At 37.2% G+C, this 19,860-nt stretch overlaps 1 protein-coding gene across 1 annotated transcript in view; it reads left to right on the top strand.

The window, feature by feature from the left end:
- POU6F2 (POU class 6 homeobox 2) overlaps nt 1-19,860 on the top strand; it is a 311,850-nt gene that overhangs the window by 124,617 nt on the left and 167,373 nt on the right. Inside the window, exons 3-4 of the mRNA XM_066544767.1 lie at nt 9,669-9,760; nt 10,706-10,934. Coding sequence (XP_066400864.1) covers nt 9,669-9,760; nt 10,706-10,934 — 321 coding nt within the window. The remainder of the gene's footprint in view (nt 1-9,668; nt 9,761-10,705; nt 10,935-19,860) is intronic.

Below are 19,860 nucleotides of genomic sequence, written 5' to 3'. Positions count from 1 at the left end.
ATAATCCTCAAAGTAAGTAATATGACAAATGGAAGCTGATGCTGGTTTTGTGTTGTTGTGTAATGGAGTTAGAATAATGACAGGACAATAATATAATAGAATTCTGCAAAGCCTTCACTTGACTTTAAGTGGAAGTAAAATAATGGAAATTAGGATAAATAAAATAATGCTTTGCAAAAAGGATAAAGAAATAGTGTTACCCAAGTCTATTAGTAACATAACATGCTATGAATGCACTTAAATTAATAGCATATTTTACCAGTAGTTGTTTTTCAGTTACTGTAATGCTGAAAAAATAAACAGAAAAATAATTTAAAAAATGAAAGTGATTTAGGAAACTGATTTGTTTAAATCATGTATCTATATTTAAAGAGGCATATGAATATATGCGAAGACAAGTATTTGCATGGATTAGAAACATTTTATTCCATAAAATTTAATCCTGTTAGGATGTGCTGCAGCGCCCTATTTGAAGCAAGTTGCCTGCCACTTGCTATTTTGGCAAAGCTAAGTTGCATGGCTTCTTTTTGCTTTTTTTGTTTCTTCACGGCATGTTGTTACAAAGAGGTCTTGTCATGACAAGATATTTCTAACCAAGAGATCTTTTAATGAAATTCAGCTGTCCTGGGATGTATGCATCTTACATGTAAAGCTTTTTTACCCTGTGCTATATTCTCAAACTTTTCCTAGGAAACTAATCCAGCACATTTATAATCCAGTGGGATTTTGACTCACATAAAGGCAAGATAAACATGTTACAGGAACAGTGTCCAAATCTTTCTCAGCCACTTTGTTATTTCTATGGAAATCTATTTTGGAGTATTTTCAGTGTAGAAAAGACTATTTTAGTGGCTGCTGCAGAGTGGTTTATTATCACTGATTGGCAAATAGCTCCTCAAAACCAGACACTATGATGATGTTGGCTACTAGTCTTTTTCTACCTTTTGTATTTTCAACTTTTGATCTATGGAGGAGGTAAGTACTGAAGGGGTGGGGAGGGGTACAAACCAAGAGCTCTTGGTGCATGATGTAAACTTGGTTTAGTGATGGTAAGGCTTGACATACTTTGCAAGACCTGGTTGTAAGACTGAATGCTCTTTAAAAACAGATATAAAGTGGCAAAAGCTCCTGGCAAAATTGTAAATAGCCACTACAACTGATTTCAGACAATAATAAAGAGAAGGAAGTCAATTCAGTTCAGGATTTATGAGATCTGGATGTGTGCATGCCATAAGTTTCTTCAGCTTCTAGCTAACATTTTCATTTGAAATAATGTCTCACCCTGCTAAGCCACATCATGAGAACTTGCTGCAGATACCAAATGGTACCAGTTGTTTTTGCAAGGCTGATGCATTTTTGTAGCTGGGACCTTCTGAAGATACCTGTGCAGCTAAATAGAGTTATAATGAAGACCTACTAGTTTTGTGATGTAGTTGGATCTAGGTGTGTGAGATCTCCTGCATACAGAGTTGCTACCACTGTTAAGGTTTCCTTCTGAATCTCATCTGGACTTCGACACGATGTCACTCTGTGGGATGGCTCTTTCAAGAGTCTCAGTAAAGTCTGAACAGCTGAACAACCTGTAATGAGGCACTTGATGGAGCTGCCCCACAGGGCTGTGTAAAGACCACAGCAGAGAGTGTAAAATTGTTAAAGACGCTGCAGGGATGAAACCAGTGAACTCAGTAGCAATGGTGATAAACTACTGTTGTTTTACCATACTTGTGGGTCAGATTGCTCCAGTAGAAGTTAACATATATTGTAGGGTGCACTCTGCTGAACAGTGACTCTCCTGTGAGGTGCTTTTACTAGGTATAATTGAATACTTCCTTCCTTAACAGGATGTTCTCCTCTCACCAAACTGGGTGATTTGAATTTTTAAACAGGTTCTCGTCAGACTGATAAAATACTAGGTTCATATGCTTCCCACCTTACAGCTTTTTCTTTCCAGTCCCTTGTCAAAGTTGTGAGTTGAATTACTGTCACTGGCTGCCTACCTGTGCCCTCGGTGGAAATTAGTCTATCAATGCAGCTTGTAAAAAGCAAAATATGTCAGACACACTGTGCTTTTCTTCCACCCAGAAGCCTGAATTACTGTGCACTAGAGATCATCCACATGTATTGCCTGGCTTTCAATAGGCTGTAGTGCCAGCAGCCAAACACATACTAAGTAACTGTGCAGGATTCCTCAGACAAACAGCATTATAAGATATCTTCATAATCTGGCTTATTTGGGGGAAGGGTACAGAAGTCAGGCGGGGAGGGTGAGTGTTGGCAAGTTGGGCTTTCGATGGAAAGCTTGCCCTCTTCCCTATTAGGAATGAAACCAATATGCATAGGTAAGCACTGTAAAAAAATCCTAAAAATATCTAAGATAGCTATAAAGACGGCAAACTGTAACAGTTGTTCCAAAATAGATATTCTTTAATGTGCTCACTCTTTGGCATTCAGTAAACTTCCAGGGGTGGAAAGAAAGGAAAGTTTAATTTAGAGAAGCCTCCTGGCCTTCTTAGCTAGGGATCAGCTGCCCAACATGAAATAACAATGCATTCAACTGTCCATCTTCTGGTAACTCACCTTTATCATCCCTGCATTCACCAACACTAACAACAAACAGTGAGTATGAAATGTTGTATGAATTCAAAGACTAATAGGGTCTTTGTGGCCTTAATATTTGTGCTAATGCATACAGTATAAAAGGAACTAGAACTCTCAATATGAAGGGTCCAACTCATAAAAAATGTATGTACCACTAACAAGGGATTTTTATGCACTGTACTTTGTGGGTGAAGAAAAGTAGAATGAGTCTATTTTGAATAAAGAACATACTTTTGCAATTATATCCCTTCATCTTTTCTGCAGTAGCAACACTTCTTTTCTCACATGAAGTATTTGAAGTGGAAGAATATTCATATAGGCACCAATAAGAAAAAAATTTCACATATGGTAAAGAGAAAGAGGAAAAGATAAGACAATGAAAGAGGAGCAAAAATAAAGATGGGAAAGAAGAAAATTTAAGGCCCTTGGGAGAACTGAGATTTTGAGTTATTTGTGATTTTGTCCCTCGGTATGGTTGATTTTTTTTTTTTGGATGGTAATTATAACATGTGGTTGCCCAGAAGAAGTCCTCTGTAACACGAATCACTTTAATAGTCTGATTTTCATTATAAAGAGTCATGGAGTTTTAATGTTATCAGTCCTAATCCAGAAGGATGCAGGTGCATAAGTACAAACCAAGCTCTGTGCACAGGGGTAATGAGGACAGTGATTTCAGCTACTGCATGTGCCTTGTGGGAGAAGATCCTTTAGGAGGAAATATCTCCAGGGACCAGGCAAAGACAGTATTCTATACTCTGCTGGCAGATTGACTTTGAGCTCTCCAAATGATTTTAGTAGCTTTGCAATAGCAACTGCAGGGCAATTTCAGATAAGTATAAAACTGTGGTGTTTTACTTACTTAAGTACTGAATGATACACTGAGTAAAGCAAATCTGCCCTATTCATACTGCTGTCTAATTCAATGCATTTTCAATGCAGGATTTTTAGCTCTTCTGTATAGGATATTGCATTGACATATATGTCAATATGGTAAATCAATATACCATTCCCTTATCACACCACAAACATTTTCAAAGGTAAACTAGAAGGGCTTTGTACATAGGAAGGAGAAAATTAAGAATGAGAGCTATGTACGTTGACACAATCTGACATTGTAGAAGATGTGCACAGCAGTTGTATGTTGTGCTGAAATGATTGTACAGTAAAATCATAACGTCAACATTGCAATTTTATTAGGTTTCAGACTTAACAAGTGCTAGTAGTAATTCTGCAACATCCAGAATTCTACACATTTGTTTTTGTCTCTTTCTGAGGGTGAAATTACTACCTAAAAATAAAAAATTAAAATCTGAAGTACAGGTCAGCAGAAAAAGATTAATTGCTGAATCATCTGTGTGATAACCTGATACTTAGGGAAATTTTATACAATCCAAAGGAGTGAATTTTGTGCCACATCTTGGTCATGGACTGGAAAGAGACAACTGTCTAACAAACTAAATATGGAAGGTCTAAGCTTACATTCATATCTTTCAGTGGGAGAATCATTATTCTAATATAATTTATGAGATTGATTTTCTTTGCTGAGATAGCAGGAATATCTCCTCTGAAAACCATAGGAAAATAACAATGTAAAATGGTATCAGCATAAAATCTCAATTTTGTCTCCTGCAAGTATTGTAAAATTTAGGTGTGTTTGTGAAATTTTGTGTAACAAACTGATTACTAAGGTTTTACAATGTAAAATGCTTCCTCCTGACATGTCCAAACTCTTATGCAACAGGAAAATGAAACTAAGAGCCAAAATGTGGTGGTTTGTGGCAGAATGAAGAGGGAATGTTATATTTCTTTTTCGTTATGAGTTGAATCTTTTTCTTTCAGCTATTAAATTTTGTTCAGCAAGATTGCTCTTAGTATAATTGCTGAGAGTTAAGGTTTCATTTAGTGAAGAGCTGAGTTGCTTTGATCAGAGATGATGGACTTTCCCACACCATACCTGAAAATTTGAATCATACTAGTTACTATATTTAATTTCCTTAAAAAGTTGGGTTTTTTCTCTTGATTATGATCTAAATGCAGCGATGCTTTGCTCAGATTGTTTAGTTTACTATTTTTTTAGTTTTAAAAATAGTAAATTTTTTTAGTTTTAAAAAAGTAAGACTTTTCTCACAGGCAGTATTTTTACTTTAATGATTTAATTCTTAAAGCTGTATCGTGAATGTGAGTTGTCTCAGTGAGTAAGAAAAAAGTCTGCTTTTGATTTCTTATTGTTATGCTTACTGAGAGATAAATACAAGTAATTTAATGTCGCATTGTGGAACTAGCTAAAGATTTAATATCAACTGTTGCTTGAAATATGTTCTTTTATTAATGTTAATGCATTTGAAATATTTTCTTATATCCCAGAAGGATTTATGTATTCTTTTGATCACTGAAAATCTAGTATTATTGAATTTGATCTAGGTCCTTTTTCAAAGCATTGAGTGCTAAGGCGACGTGGTCCAGCATATCCCTGAATTTGATACAATTGTGAGACATATTGAATTCATTCATGAAGACCATGAGGAAGTTGCTCATATCCAGGTCATCTGCTGAGATTAGTGCTATGCTTTGGTATGAGCATTGGCTTTGAGTGAGCTTTGGTGCAGAGTTTGAGAAGAGATGCCAGGGTGCATCATGCCTTTGAGCAGGCACAAGCACACATGTGCAGAAGCATCAGGGTAGAGCTGGATGTACCAGTTTAATGCCCTCAATGCTGTGATGCTGTTCTGTACCATTTCTCAGTCAGCTGCAGGTTCCTTGCAAGCATCAGAGACCAGGTGAGACAAGGGCAGCTGGGACAGGTATTGCATCCAAGTGAGGATGCTGGGGAGCATGTGCAGGTTCACCTTGTCAGAACTGCTGTAGCCCTGGAGCAACCAAGGAGTTGCAGAGCAGTTTTGTGTTTTGACCCATGCCTTCCTGAACAGTGGATCTAGAACTGAGGAGATCAGCTAAATTGTGCTTATTTGAGAGTCCATATTGGAGTCTCTTTTCCCAATTAATTGTAAAGTGGGGGGGCATTGGAGCATTCTCACCTTCTCAGGGCACAGGGAGACACTAAGAACTGAGTTACCTGTTGCATTGCTGAAAATGTGTAAGAAACAAAATGGAAGCAAACAATGGAAAGCCTTTTATAACCAGCACATTTACAGCTGTAATTTTGTATGAAGCTTGGTGGCCTTGAGATGTGGATTTTTTTTTCCTTCTGATGTTTCTCTTGTTGTTTTCTGTTTTCTAAACCAGATATTGTGCAACTTGATTTTTCACTTGGTTTGTGGAATTTTTTTCTTATTTTGATAAGGGGAGAAGAAGGTTGCCTTTCTTTTACTTAGCTTTATTTTAAAAAATATTTTATTTTAAGAAGGCTATTTTAGAGTGTTTACAGTGCACTTCAATTTTTTTTTATTGTGTCATGCCCTTCCAGTCCCTTGGTGAGATGAGAGGTATGTATTATATAATTTATAATTAATTTATGATGAATCACATATGATGAATACTCCTTATTAAATATTAAAGCCTTGTCTACAGTCGTGGCAGTACTATGGCAATGGCACGCCTGTCTGTTCATATGGTACAATTGAGCAAGCTCATTGACTTAGGCGGTGTTGTCAGGACTCAGTCATTATAAGAGCCCTGCCTAGGCAAACAATGTTAAGGAGAATTGGCTCTCTTTTCAGAGTAGCATCCCTGCTACTGCCTTCCCCCTGCCCCTTTTGCACCAGGAGTTGGGGTTGTAATGAGGGTAGAATTTCTGCAAAACACAGTTGCAAACAGAGAAGGTAGTTCCAGAGAAGGAACTACTGCTGGTAGTTCCCCAGCTCCAAAGAGGCTGTTATAAGTCCTGGTCCCTTGCTGGCAGACCCCTCACTAACAGAAGGCTGAGCAGAGTTGGAGTTTAACCTAACAGGAGGTAACAGTAGGCCTGGATCAGACAAGTGGAAAATCTAGGCTAGATTTTGACAGTCCATTTTCATTAGTGAGGACTGGAATTTGGACAAAGGGATAATTTACCTGCAGAGGTCGTTCCAGCATGTGGAATTAACCAATTCCCAAATAAACTCAGTAAAACATTGGCAAGAAACAGTGTAGGGGATTGTGTGCTGCCAGTTTAGGGCAGTTGTTCTAAATGAAGGCATTCTTCCATAGCAATTCTTCATAGCAATGAATCTCTGAAGCAGAAATAGTAGAGAAATCAGAAATAGACAGAGCTCCCTGACTCCCCTGAAATCAGGGGAATCCCCCCAGTCAGAAATATAAGGCAGAAAAGAAAAAGTAGCCTTCTAGCAATGTTTTGTGCTCTGCCTTGCCTTCTTCAGTGTTGACCTATGTGTGTCAGTGAATGCAGCATACAGCAAGGAAAAAATGCTGTCATTGTGTGATGCAACAGACATTACCCTGAAATGCTTGCTTCCCTGTATTTAGTGCCAGCCCAGCAGGCAGATTTTCTTGTACATTTTCTTGACTCTTAAGTGTCTGTTATAGCAGGTAGATTAGAAGGGGCAGGAGAGATCTGAGAATTTCAGTCAGAGAATACAGGATTGATAATTTCATATAGGATGTCATATAAGACCACATGAAAGTGTGTGCTGTTTTCTTGAGATGACTGCATCCTATGGGAACTGAATTAGGAGCAGCAGGCAGAGCATTTGAGCACTGAAATAAAAAAACCCAAAACAATCATCTGTGGTGTGACAGGAATGTAATCCTATGTGATTTCAATTAGTACAAGGAAAAAGGAAAGCAGTGTAATTAATTTTGGCTTGATGGTCCAATATAACCAACTTGTGTTATGTAAAGATTTAGTGATCAAATATTGAAAAATCATTATGGTACAGATAACAGAAATCAGTGGTTCTTTGGATGGGCACCATGGAGAAAAGAATGCTGTAAGACAGGCATATTACTTCAGAACTTCTTACATATTTTCTGAGAACTCAAGGTATAAAAATTGCAATAAAATCTAATTCTAACGGCTTTGGTTTTCTTCTTTTCCCCAAGATTTCATTAGATTATTTAATGATATGACAGATTATCAGGAGCTTGTTTTAATATTGATTAAATCACACACATAGACAAAACTCACAGCCCTTAAAATTACATAAAAAAAATTGACTTATAAGATTTGATCTTAATGGGGAGTGATATCTTCATTGGTATTGAGCCTTGGATCTAACGTCACTTTATAAATACAGCTGTGAAGATTAAAAAAGAAAGACCATAACAGTATGTGGAAATTACCAAAGGAAAAGTTATGTTTAGGAACATAGCACTTTATTTTGTATAGGAGGACATAATACTGGGGAAACCCTATTTTTGGTCTTAGGAGTGGCATCAGCACTAGAATTGCTATGCATTTGAAAGAAACAGTTTTCACTGAATTGGGCATATCTCGTTACGTTTTTCTCTTTTCATTTAACTTGAATGAATAAATTGCAGAAAAAAAATTTAGTGACTGCGTCTCTTTTTGCATGTTATTAGGGAATTTTTTGAATCCTCACTGATTATAGTACGTCAGCTTATTCTCATTATTAAATGACAATGGTCATTAAAATGGCAAACATATTTCTGTAGAATTCCCTTTATAAAATGTCAGCAAGTTTGTATGTTTTTATTAGTTCCAAATCAGATATTTCAATAGACCATTTGTAAGTATTCCTGGAGCAATGTCCATTTCTGAATTTTTAAGACCACACTAAGATATTACAAATTAATCAGATTTTCAGATTTCTGCATAATAAGTCTGCACATTTATTGTTTAATCCAATTCTAAAATGCTGTTATGATTGACAGCTTGCTGTAGAGATGGAAGTCAATTGAATAATATGTAGCAGTCAATTTTATTTGAACCTTAATGTGGTGAAGGTGGGTTTTTTTCCACATTTCCATTATTTATAAGTTGTTCCCCTAGGAGAATATATAAAAGAATTTGTTTTAAATGAGCTGATAATACCCTCTTTAAAATTTATGACAGAATCGTATCCTTTTTCCTTACAGCACAAGGGTGTGCCAAGAAACTGTTTCTGAATTATCTTGCTATTCATAGGACAAACATTAGAAAAGAGCATCTTGTTAAGGTTTACTCAGAATGGAATTTGAACCACTCATCAGGAAAAAAAAAACAACAGAAACAAAACAGAAGATATCATACCAATCAGGAAACCTGATGCCTTTGCCAGGGATTTTTTTATAAGAGACCACAGTACTCTTGCAGCCACATGTGATACTTGCTGTCATTCTTACAACCTCAAAAATCAATGTGGGCCTGATCATCATTGAAAAGTTGGAAATCAGTTGAGCCCTTCGCCCAGAGGAAATGGAGGATTGGGATCTAGTTCTGAAAGTACCAATATTTTCTTGCAACTGATAGGATGTTTTTATTTTTCTTCCTCCCTTTCAAATCTGTATTGCAGATTTCAGCAAAATTTAGCAGGGCTGGACTGTGTTCTATGCTTAGCAAGTCATTAGCACCCAGCATATAGTTCAATTGTTGGATATTGATCATCTCAATAAATGCTGGAAATCCTTGGTTTTGCAGAATTTTGCTAATCCTCCACATGCAATTTAAAAAACAAGCCATCATATGGAAGCTAACTACTTTTCATAGTACCTTTTTATTGTGCATAGTACAGCCTTTGCTTCCTCAGTAACTGACAAAAGAAAACACTTTATTAAGATAGAAAGTAGATGTGACTTGATTATTTTTCACATAATTTTTGCTTTCAGAAATTGCAATGGCTGATGCTCACCTAAGCGTAAAAAATGCAGTTCCTACACACACGGAGTGCTCATGTGCTGTATGTAAACTGATGTATAATGCAACCCACATTAGCTGGGTTGATGATAGCTTCAGTTTCACTGCTGTCAGATTTCTATAACTCTTTGAATGAGCTGGCTAGTCTGAATGAACGTTAGCATAATTTATGCAGCTGATAAGCAATTTGAGTGCTTGAGTTATTGATAAAGCACTTTAACATATCATTTTCAGCTTCATGTTATGTGACATCAGAGTAGAAGGTAATGTGGCAGTCCCCAGGCTTGATATTAAAGTCAATCTGTTCTCTGAATTTCAGAGGCCAGAGGAAACACAGTGTTGCCTGATACAAGCCCAGCAGACCAGCACCAACCCAGTCAGTCCCATCCTGCATTCCCTGTTGGGCCTCAGGTCAGTATCTTTCCTTTTAACTAATTGAGATGTGCAATTTGATGAACAATAAATAACTGTGACTGATCATTGCTGTGTATAATGTAGAAAATGTGAATCTCTTTGGCTGCATTCAGTGGTAAAAAAGAATATGTATCAGTGGTAAAAAAGAAAATGTAACATTTTGAAAGTCAAGTTTGGCAGGATTAGATTTTGTTTGCTTTTCTAAAATAAAACCTAAGTTTTACATATTTAGGAAGTTAAAATATTTTAATTTCTTATGTAAATTACTTGTGAAATTAATATAATAATTTAATATTGAAAATCTTGTGCAATTTTAATGCAGAATTATTGTCTCTGACAGTTGTCTGTCACACAGAACTCCTGTATCAGCCAAGGTATTTCATTATCTTTTATGCCAGGTATTTATTTTCTTTAGAGCAAAGTGTAGACAAAGTAGTATTGCATTTTATAAGACTTTAAAATATTTCCTATCCCACGTCATGATTTTATCCAAATTCAGCTATACTCTAAGAAGATACTCAATATTCCACTTCCCAGTTCAGTCTTGGTCCACAAAGCTTCTGGTAGTTGTCACTAGTGTTTTCTGCTATTATCAATCAGTATACAACCAGGAATTTTTGGGAAATGTTGGCGTTTAGGTACTTGTAGACTAAGTTATGTCTTCTTTCACTCAATTTCACTAAATTACTTTTGGTGTATGTGTAATGAATTTTCCAGTCTAGTTTCAGCTGGGGTTGCTACTATGCTATTTGACTAAGGCTTACAGTTTCAGACTGTCACAGTTGTCAAACTTTTCTGTGTTGGTGAAAATGTATGCTTTTAGATACTGGAAGTAGTGCATGTCTGTAATGGAACACAAAAGGATCTCAAGCAAGAAGGTTGAAAGTGTGTAATACTGAGTCATACACACTGAAATAAGTTTGTATCTGTGGTTTCTTGCAGCCACTACTGACAGCCCAACAGTTAGCCTCAGCTGTAGCAGGGGTGATGCCAGGAGGCACTCCAGCCCTGAATCAGCCAATCCTTATTCCTTTCAACATGGCTGGGCAGCTGGGGGGCCAACAAGGACTTGTCCTAACTCTACCTACAGCAAATCTCACCAACATCCAAGGACTGGTAGCAGCAGCTGCAGCAGGAGGCATCATGACTTTGCCATTGCAAAATCTACAAGGTAAGTAATGTTCATAATTTTTCTTACAGGCTCTTTCACCATGTTTTATGCCCTCTCTTTCTTTAAACTGAGTGATATCTTTTTCAAATTAAATGTTGCTCTCCATGAATATTGAAAAGTAATACCTGGATTGTTTTTGAATGCTTGAGAGACACTTAAGGGCTATTTGCCTTTTTGTAGAAACATATTGGAATTTGGGTCTCACATTTTGTGAGTCAGTAATGCAAACCACTTGAATGACTCATTAGGTTTTCCTGTCATCAATGATCAATGTTTTCTACTCACAGATCACTTGGATATTTCAAACTATAGAATAACAGAGTCATAGAATATCAAGGGTTTGGAATGGACTTTAAGATCATCTAGTCCCAACCCCACCTGCCATGGGCAGAGACACCTCCCCCTAGACCAGGTTGCTCAATGTCTTACCCAACTTGTCACAGTTGGGACATCCACAACCTCCTTTGGCAACATGTTCCACTGTCTTATCACCCTCCCAGTGAAAATTTTTTTCCTAATATCTAATCTAAATCTTCCCTTTTTCAATTTGTACCTATTATTCCTTGTCCTTCCACTACAGATCCTGGTGAGCAGTCCCTCTCCAACTTTCTTGTAGAACCCCTTCAGATACTGGAAATTTGCCATAGGGTCTCCATGTGATCTTCTCCAGGCCGAACAGCCCCTACTTTCTCAGCCTGTGTTCATAAGGGAGGTGCTCCAGTCCTCTTAAAAACTTCATGGTCCTCCCCTGGACTTGCTCCAACAGTTTCACATGTTTCTTATCTTGGGGACACCACAACTGTGCATACTCCAGGTGGGATGACATGTGAGCAGAGGGGGGAGAATAACCTCCTTTGACCTCCTGGCTACGCTCCTTGTGATGCAGCCCAGCACTTGATTGGCTTTCTGAGCTGTGAGGACACACAGCTGGCTTGTGTGGAATTTTTCATCACCTGTAACTCCCAAGTCTTTCTTACCAGGGTTGCTCTCAATCACTTCTCTGCCCAACCCATTGGTGTGTCTGGGGTTGCAGTGACCCAGGTGTAGGACCTTGCACTTTGCTTTGTTGAACTTCGTAAGGTTTGCTTTAGCCTACATCTCAAACCTGTCAAGGTCCCTCTTAATGCCATTCTTCCTTCCCTCCAAGCAAGTTGACTGCAACACACAACTTGTTTCACCACTTTTGATTAAAGCAGCTGTATGATTAGAGGCAACTAAAAATACAGTATTGCATGAAAATAACTTTTTATAAAATTTACAATAAAATCAGAGTTTTCCCATCTGTCATCCATGCCCTAGATATATGTTTTTGTTCTTGCTGTGGGAGTTCTGCTTTATCGATAAGGTTCTGCCATCCTCTTTCAAGTTGTTGAGAGAGTTGCATGACTCCAAAGTAACTAGGAAAAAGTTAATCTCTGTATGTATCCTCTCTATTGTCTGAGCTGTACCATGCTTGCAATGGTTCTACCCTGAGGGATTGGTTACATTTTCCCTGTGGTCTAAAATCAGACTGAAAGCAGTTCTATAAGATCCCTTTTTCCCCCTGTTCAATCAGTGTGTCTGACACTGTTAGGAATGGTACTCAGTCCAAGTACATATGATATAAAATACAGATGTATTTATTTACTATTCCTAACTATGTTGATACTTCTCAGAATGCAGTTGCTTCTGAATAGAATGGAACAAAATATAGCAAGATTAAGTGTTAGCCAATATCTTACAACAGAATTGTATAGTTTTGATGGACGAGGACAGTAAAGGAAGTGATAGTCCAGTGTGAAAGTGATGAAGGTGTGAGCAAGAAGTATAAAAAGAAAGCTGTAACTTGTTAGATTTATTTATTTATTTATTTATTGTTATTTCTTTCCAATGTAAATGGTACGAAATATTTTCCTCAAACAAAATGGAAATTTTAGAAAAGTAATCCTCTGCACTGTGCCCTAAATACCTTTTAGTCATTAAACTCTGGTGGTTGCTGATTACCAGATGCATTATTTGAAGCACCAGATCCTACAGGTTGACAAGCAGAGAAAACAAAGAGACAGCTCTTGTGTTGAACAAACTCCCTTACAAAGCACATGCATAGTACTCTCACCTGTTGGGAGCAACTACTTGCCTTTACCTTGTGCATGTTTTAAAGTTTAATGTCAACAGACCTCTCTTATCATAGTTGTAAATGGTTTTCACTTTAATGTTTAAAATAATGTCTCTCTCATACCATTAAGCTGCACCAAAGAACCTGTCATTCATAAATGATAGATGAAAAGGACACACTAATGCACAAATTTTGCTTGTTTAAAATTTGAGAGTGCATGTAAAGTAGGAATGGGAGATTAAAAAAATAATGCAAGAACAGGAGCGGGTAAAAGCAGATATAACAAAGTGAAGGGGAAGTAGCTTTTTAGTGTAGGTGGATGATGAAATCTTAATGAAGAAACGGGCATTATAAAAATGTATCCTTCCACTCTGGAGTGCTCCAGGTTAGAGTTGCTGGGTATGTAGTATTATAAATAAACATAAGCTTGTGCAGTTCTTACGTCATTTATTCACTGCAAGTTGCAAAGCTGGAGAGTAGGGATTAAGCCAGCAACCTTTGCTCTTTAGTTTAGCCATGGATGTCTAATTGCTAGCTAAAAGATGTAACTTTGCTGCCAAATAAATTTTGCAAGCAATGACCTTAGGAGATGAAAAGGTTTCCTTTATAATCTTTACAGGTAGATAGAAACCTGGGATCAAATAGGGATTTGCAGGAGCAGCAGGTTCAGTTCCCTGTCTATGAACACAATCACACCTTCCATAATGTATCTGAAAGGAGTAAATCTCATGAATTTATTTAGTTGTGTCACTGTTTGTTGTCTTCCCTACCTTTCCTTCCTGATCTTCCAAGCAAGTGCTACTGCCTGCCCTCAGTTTTTGGAAGTGAAACTGATACACAAGGCAGCAAAGTAACCTGGTCAAGATAGCTCCTACTATCCTGAGTCATAGCTGAAAACTGCCATTGCTTGCCCTGTAACCCACTGTCTAATGCATGCATGAATGAAGATAGGAATCAGGTGAGAGTGTTGTGTGGTATCATCAGTTCCACTGAACCTGACTGACTTCTGGTCCCTGTTTCTTTGGGGGGTTTTCCTTGGGGTTTTTTGGTGTTTGTTTTTTGTTTGGTTGGTTGGTTTTTGTTTGTTTGTTGTTGTTGTTGGTTGTGGTTGGTTGAAAATGAGCATAGAATGTGCGTTCTCTTTTGTAGACATTTTTATAGGTATACTCATAAAAGACCATGTTTGAACACAGTTTGGTAATTCTTGCTCTTTTGGTGAAATCAGACACTAATCACCAGTTTCCATCTCTTAACCTCACTGTAGCATGGCCAACTTAGATAATGGGATGACATGTTTTCATGCTGTTTTCCAACCTGTCTTAGTAATCCTGTTGTCACATCTACTGTTCCTGAATTTTCAATGAGGACAAGCATAGTTGCTCACAGCTCCTGTGAGCTGGGTCTTCTACTGTCTTTCTTCTCTTGTAAGTAAACTTCTAAAACTCTTCAGTAAGTAAACTTCTGAAACTCTTCATGGCAAACTACCCCAGCTAGGTAACTCAAAAGATACCCTTAAAACTTTTTGAATAATGTATGAATTCAGAAAAGGTCTGATCTGACAGAGTACTTGAATTCATACTGAATGTTGATCAAGGGAGTAATTCTACTATATATTTTGTGTGCCACGTACATGTTTAAATGATTTTCTTCTGAGGAACTTTCAGGTCTGGTTCAGGGTGATAAGTGTGAAATCTCCGAGTGTCTAAATAAAACAATGAAAATTCTTGTTTGTGAAAAGAGAAAAGAGTACTCAGTGATAGGAATCACAGAGGAGATATATTAAGTACATAAAATGAGAAATCAAGAGTTTATTTCAAAATGGAGCAATTAATGATTGCTCACACAGTATAACTTAGTGATATTGCTTATACTTCACTCACCAGTTACCTATAAAAATATTTTTCTCCCAAATGTGTTTGTGTTAACTTGTTCGGTTGCTATATGGTCCTGATCCACAAATAAGTTGATAGGAATTTCATTGCTGTAAGTGAAAAGAGGTTTAGACCAAACCTCTTCCAAAATGTCTTTTTTTCTTCCTCTACATACTTGATTATTATCTTTCTGTTCATTACAGCCTGGCATTTGCCGTATACACCGCTGTACTGCATCAAATACATCCAGTGTAGGTGAACAGAAGGAACAGAGGTGAATGTGTAAATTCTTGCTGTGAAACTTAGGAAAATATGTTTTCCCTGGCTTCAAGTAAGCAAATTTCATATTCACAACTAATATGCAAATAATACAATTCACTGAGATGGAAGAGGGTGGCAGAATAAAAGTATCTACCTTAGGGGAAACAGAAATCCCTCAACATAACACCTGTGGAATTTTGAGTTTCCATCTACAGATCTTTGAAGAAAACAGTAAAATCAGCAACAATAACTTTTTAGTGTAATCCACTAAAAGCACTGAAGATAAAAGTTTAAAAACTATCCATAAAATATGTCATCCCAAGAAACTTACACACCTGTTTTCCACTCATCATTTCCTAGAAATGGAATATAGGTGGAATATAGCCATGCTTTCCTAAAATTTTGCAGGTGTCACAATAACAATTGTGACGTGAGAAGGGAAAAGTGAGGCAGGTGCTCCACAAGACAGTGTGTTTCCTCTCTTCTGCTCTTAGTTCATTGGTTCTTGGCCTGCCTTTATTGACTTAATGCAGAAAGTAGTCTGACAGCTTCCCTCTTAATCATCCAAACTGGTGATTGTAAGTACTCACCTTCCTGTCTTCAGGAAACTTTTCTATGGGCTGAACAGTTTCAGTTTTTGTGTCTCTTTTGCCAGGTCAGATTTCTTTCATTTTTGGGAGGACTATGTTCTTTTTTTAAAAATTTAGTTATCATTCTCAAGAATCTCTCCAAGGGACTAGTAGTTGCTTAATCTCAGAGTATTCAGTAATGCCTGGGAGCTGATATTCATGAAAAGATATTCTCTCCTTAAGCCCATCTGATTTTTATGTCTCAGTGTAATATTTTTGTATAGCTGAACAAGAAACCTTTTGGTTTCGGGAGCTGAGTTTGTTCTGACTTTTTTCTTTATGTTATTTTAACCCTGTGAATTTCCTGTTGACATAACTGAAAAATGGGAAGGCATTCCAGTCCTGGGGAGTTGTTAACCTCTGTCCTCTCTTTTTAGTCTCTTTTCCATGACAACCAAAGCAGTTTTAGCTAAAAGGTTAACATATTTTAGCTATTCTTTTAGTATAGCATATGTGATTGAAATTAGAGAAGGACAATGTGTTGGTTTTGCATCACAGAAGTGATGTTTTGGGAGAAGCTGTTGGTAGTTTCCTCCGTGTCGGATTGGAAACCAATCTGTGGTTGACTTTGGGAACTGACAAGCTGTTGAACCACTGGAAAGTTGTACACACTTCTGAGAAAAACACATGTTAAAGATGAAAGAAAGTGCTTTGCCTTTCTCCTAATCCTATCTCACAAGGAGAAATGAATAAGTATATTCTAATGAGTACACTAGTGATTGACCAACACTAAACCCACCATAGGCAGTGGTTTTTTGTGAGCTCACTGCTGGGTGCTCACTCACCATGGATAACAATCTGGGAGTCTCTCTGCAAAGGGCTGGTCCAAATATATTTTATCACACAGCAATGGCACACCAGTGTTTTAGATATATGCGCCAATACAGAGAGAGGATGACACTGGAAGCTTGAAAGAAATCAACAAGCTGGAGACTGTAGCCTCATGGCACTGAAACTTTGTGTATTTTATTTCCACTACCCATTGTACTGCTCCATGAGTGGATGTCAATAATTTATTTACAAGTCAAACTTTCTCAGTCTTGAGTCATGAAAGAAATGAGAACAAACTATCTCTCTAAATCACTAGTGAAAGGCTTCAGTGCTGAAAGGAAGTCTTGCATAGCTGAAAATGTGAAATCATTAAATTACATTATTTAAACAGCAGCAGGTCATATTTTAGCAGCAATACAATGGAAGGGGAAATGTATTAAACACCCTGAAAGATAAGAGGCAGCCATTAAAATGCACTGATATGGGTTACAGTTGACATAGATAATGGTAAAAAAAAATAAGAAGGCTTTTTTTAATGTGGAGATCAGTCAAAAAGAATGTTAGGTAAAGACAATAGTAAAAAAATAAAAAACTATTGTTTACATTTATTAGGTCTTGTTTCCTCTGAACAGAGATTTGTATTATTAATTGTATGACAGATAAAGTAAATATGCTCTGTCTCCATTCCTCCATGTACACACACCTTAAAAATCAGAAATCAGAGAGAGATGAAAAACAAAAAAGAGACAGAAAAGAAGTAAACTACAAGCTTCAATTTCTTACTGATCTAGAGTCCAAATTCCAGTTTCTTAGAACATTTTTCCCTTTTAACTAAAGTGATGCCGTCCCTATTCATTTGTATTCCCCTTCAAGTAACATGAAATAGCTTTCAGAGTCTACAGAAAGGCAGTGTTTCACTTATGTATTTTAATGAGCACCAATGTCAGTAATAATCAAAATGATGTTTCACTTAGAGGAATACTTTATTTCCAGGTACTTTTGCAGTGTACTAACATAACCAGAACAAGAATGACAAGAACCAAGAAGAAGTGCTGCACTCATAGCAATTTCTGTGAAGCCCTCAAACCAAATATATCTCCCCTCTCACTGTATAAATGCTGCACAAAATGCAGTCACTGTGAAGGGCTCACTTGCACAAAGAAGGGGATAGCCAACCCTCAAGACAAACCTCCCTAGCACAGTACATGGAAAGAAATAAAACAAATGTGAGCATCCGTAAGCACACCGTGGCATGCACAGAGTGTCTATGGATTAGCAGCTGCTACAGCAGGTTTCCTCAGGCTATCAGCTGTATCCCATCCAAACTGTTGTAGGATAACTGAACTAATATGCAGAGATCCCTGAAGATGGGATGAGCTGTCTCTGCTGGGTCTCCCAGGAAATATACTTTTTAAGAAGGCCTAACATTTGCTTTTGGAAGAAAGGACAAAATCTGCTTTTCTGACAGTAGTATTAGCAAGAATCTTACTGGGTTGTTTATTTGTTTGGGTTTTTTCCCCATAACACAAGGCTTCTCCTGTGTGAATGCATTGGTCCCATGTTAATTGCTCATCTTATTCAGTGGCAAATTGCTGCCTTCAGAGAGCAAACGTGAAAGGTTCAAGTCTTTATTAGTTACTAGCTGTTTATTGATCAGTCCCAGAGTGTTAGCTATTTGTTGTCTGGTTTCTCTGCCCCATAAGTTAAAAGCCTACCACTAGAGGCATTAAAATGCAGTAGTCTTAACGCTCTGTTGATCTCCACCCAAAACAGATCACAGATGTGCCTTTTTTTTTTTTTTTTTTTTTTGGCTACTGATGGTTATGGAACATCGGTGAGAAGTAATGATGTGATGTAGATCAAATTCTGAAATCAAAGTGTTTGCACCTACTTAAACATTGCAGGCCAAGTACTGGCAAAGTCCAAATTTCCAGACTTTTATGCCAAGAAGCAGATGGGAAAGATGGAAGTAGGCTGCACTTCCTCACCCTCCCCGAAGTTTTCACCAAAACCCCATTGGTTAATTATTCTTTGGCAGGCATGACCATTCAGCTAGGAGTTGTGGCATGATTGGTATGCAAGGCCTGGTCGTTTTGGGGAATGTACACCTTTATTGAGCCCTGACTCAGACTGATATTACTCCTGGCAAGAATATTCTGTGTGCAGGATTATAAATGAAATTTCCATCAACCAGAACATGGGTGCATTTTAATGCTGCGTTTAAAGTATATCTTTGCACCTGTTTTGAGAAGTCTTTAATCTTCTCTTGAATTTAGACCGTGACAATTTAAATTAATATAGAGAAAGCTTATTCCAATAATGTGAAGCACTCAACTTACTGTAATCCTACAAAAGTCAAGAAATTTCAAAAGCTAGTGAAAAACCTAGCTAGTGTTTGTCACTATGTTCTTCACCTCTGCATTTTCGCACATGTGCTACATGCAGTAATGAATCACATGCAGATAGTCTAGATCACATAAAAATAGATGGACACATCTATATGCACATAGGATTCTTATGCTGGTCCAAGACTCTCTACTTAATAGAGAGAGATGTACAAAGATTACCATGATGGATTTGCAACCTTCACACAATTTCCTTGCATTGGTGGATTTAAGTCAGACATTTATAGTATTTGTGATTTAATTTCCTTTGTTTTTCTGTGGTATTTGTATTAATAAAATCACTATGATTCATGTTTTAAAAACTCCCTGGACACAGACTTGTGTTCCTGATTCACCAGTGAGATTGTAATCAAGGACATTTACATTTAGGGACTCATAAAAACAACAAAGTCTTTACTCACCAACAGGGTAATGTGATTTTGAATGCATGGAACATACAAATTAAATGCCTGAGAACCAATTTTTTAAAATGAAATTCCTTTAATGTCTATGTGGTTCTGTACCACAGAACCATACCTCCTATTCTTTTTTGTCATGGAAAGTTCTGAAGGTATCTTATGATTTTCTCATTAAAATCTTAAAGTTTATGCATCTTTAAAACTTTTTTTTTTGGTAATTTGAGAAAAAAATCTGTCTGCCACTGAGATTTCCTCATAAATGGGAACAGAATCTACCTAGTAACATCAGAAATTATAAAAGTGTAACTTCCTCCTATTTTCTTGTCCCCAAACCTCTGTGGAATCTTATGTCCTTTGGGTAGAAAGTTGTACTCATGGAAATCTTCAGGCCTCAATTTCATTTTCCTGAAGCTGCCTTTATTCCTTGAATGTTCCATCTTTGCAAGCTTGTTACTCCTATAGATGTAGCAGAGAGCACAGACCTGAGACCTGTATT

The sequence above is a fragment of the Molothrus aeneus genome, chromosome 1 (genome assembly GCF_037042795.1).
Source record: "Molothrus aeneus isolate 106 chromosome 1, BPBGC_Maene_1.0, whole genome shotgun sequence".
In the NCBI taxonomy this organism is placed as follows: domain Eukaryota; kingdom Metazoa; phylum Chordata; class Aves; order Passeriformes; family Icteridae; genus Molothrus; species Molothrus aeneus.
This window is presented reverse-complemented; position numbering and strand designations above follow the sequence as displayed.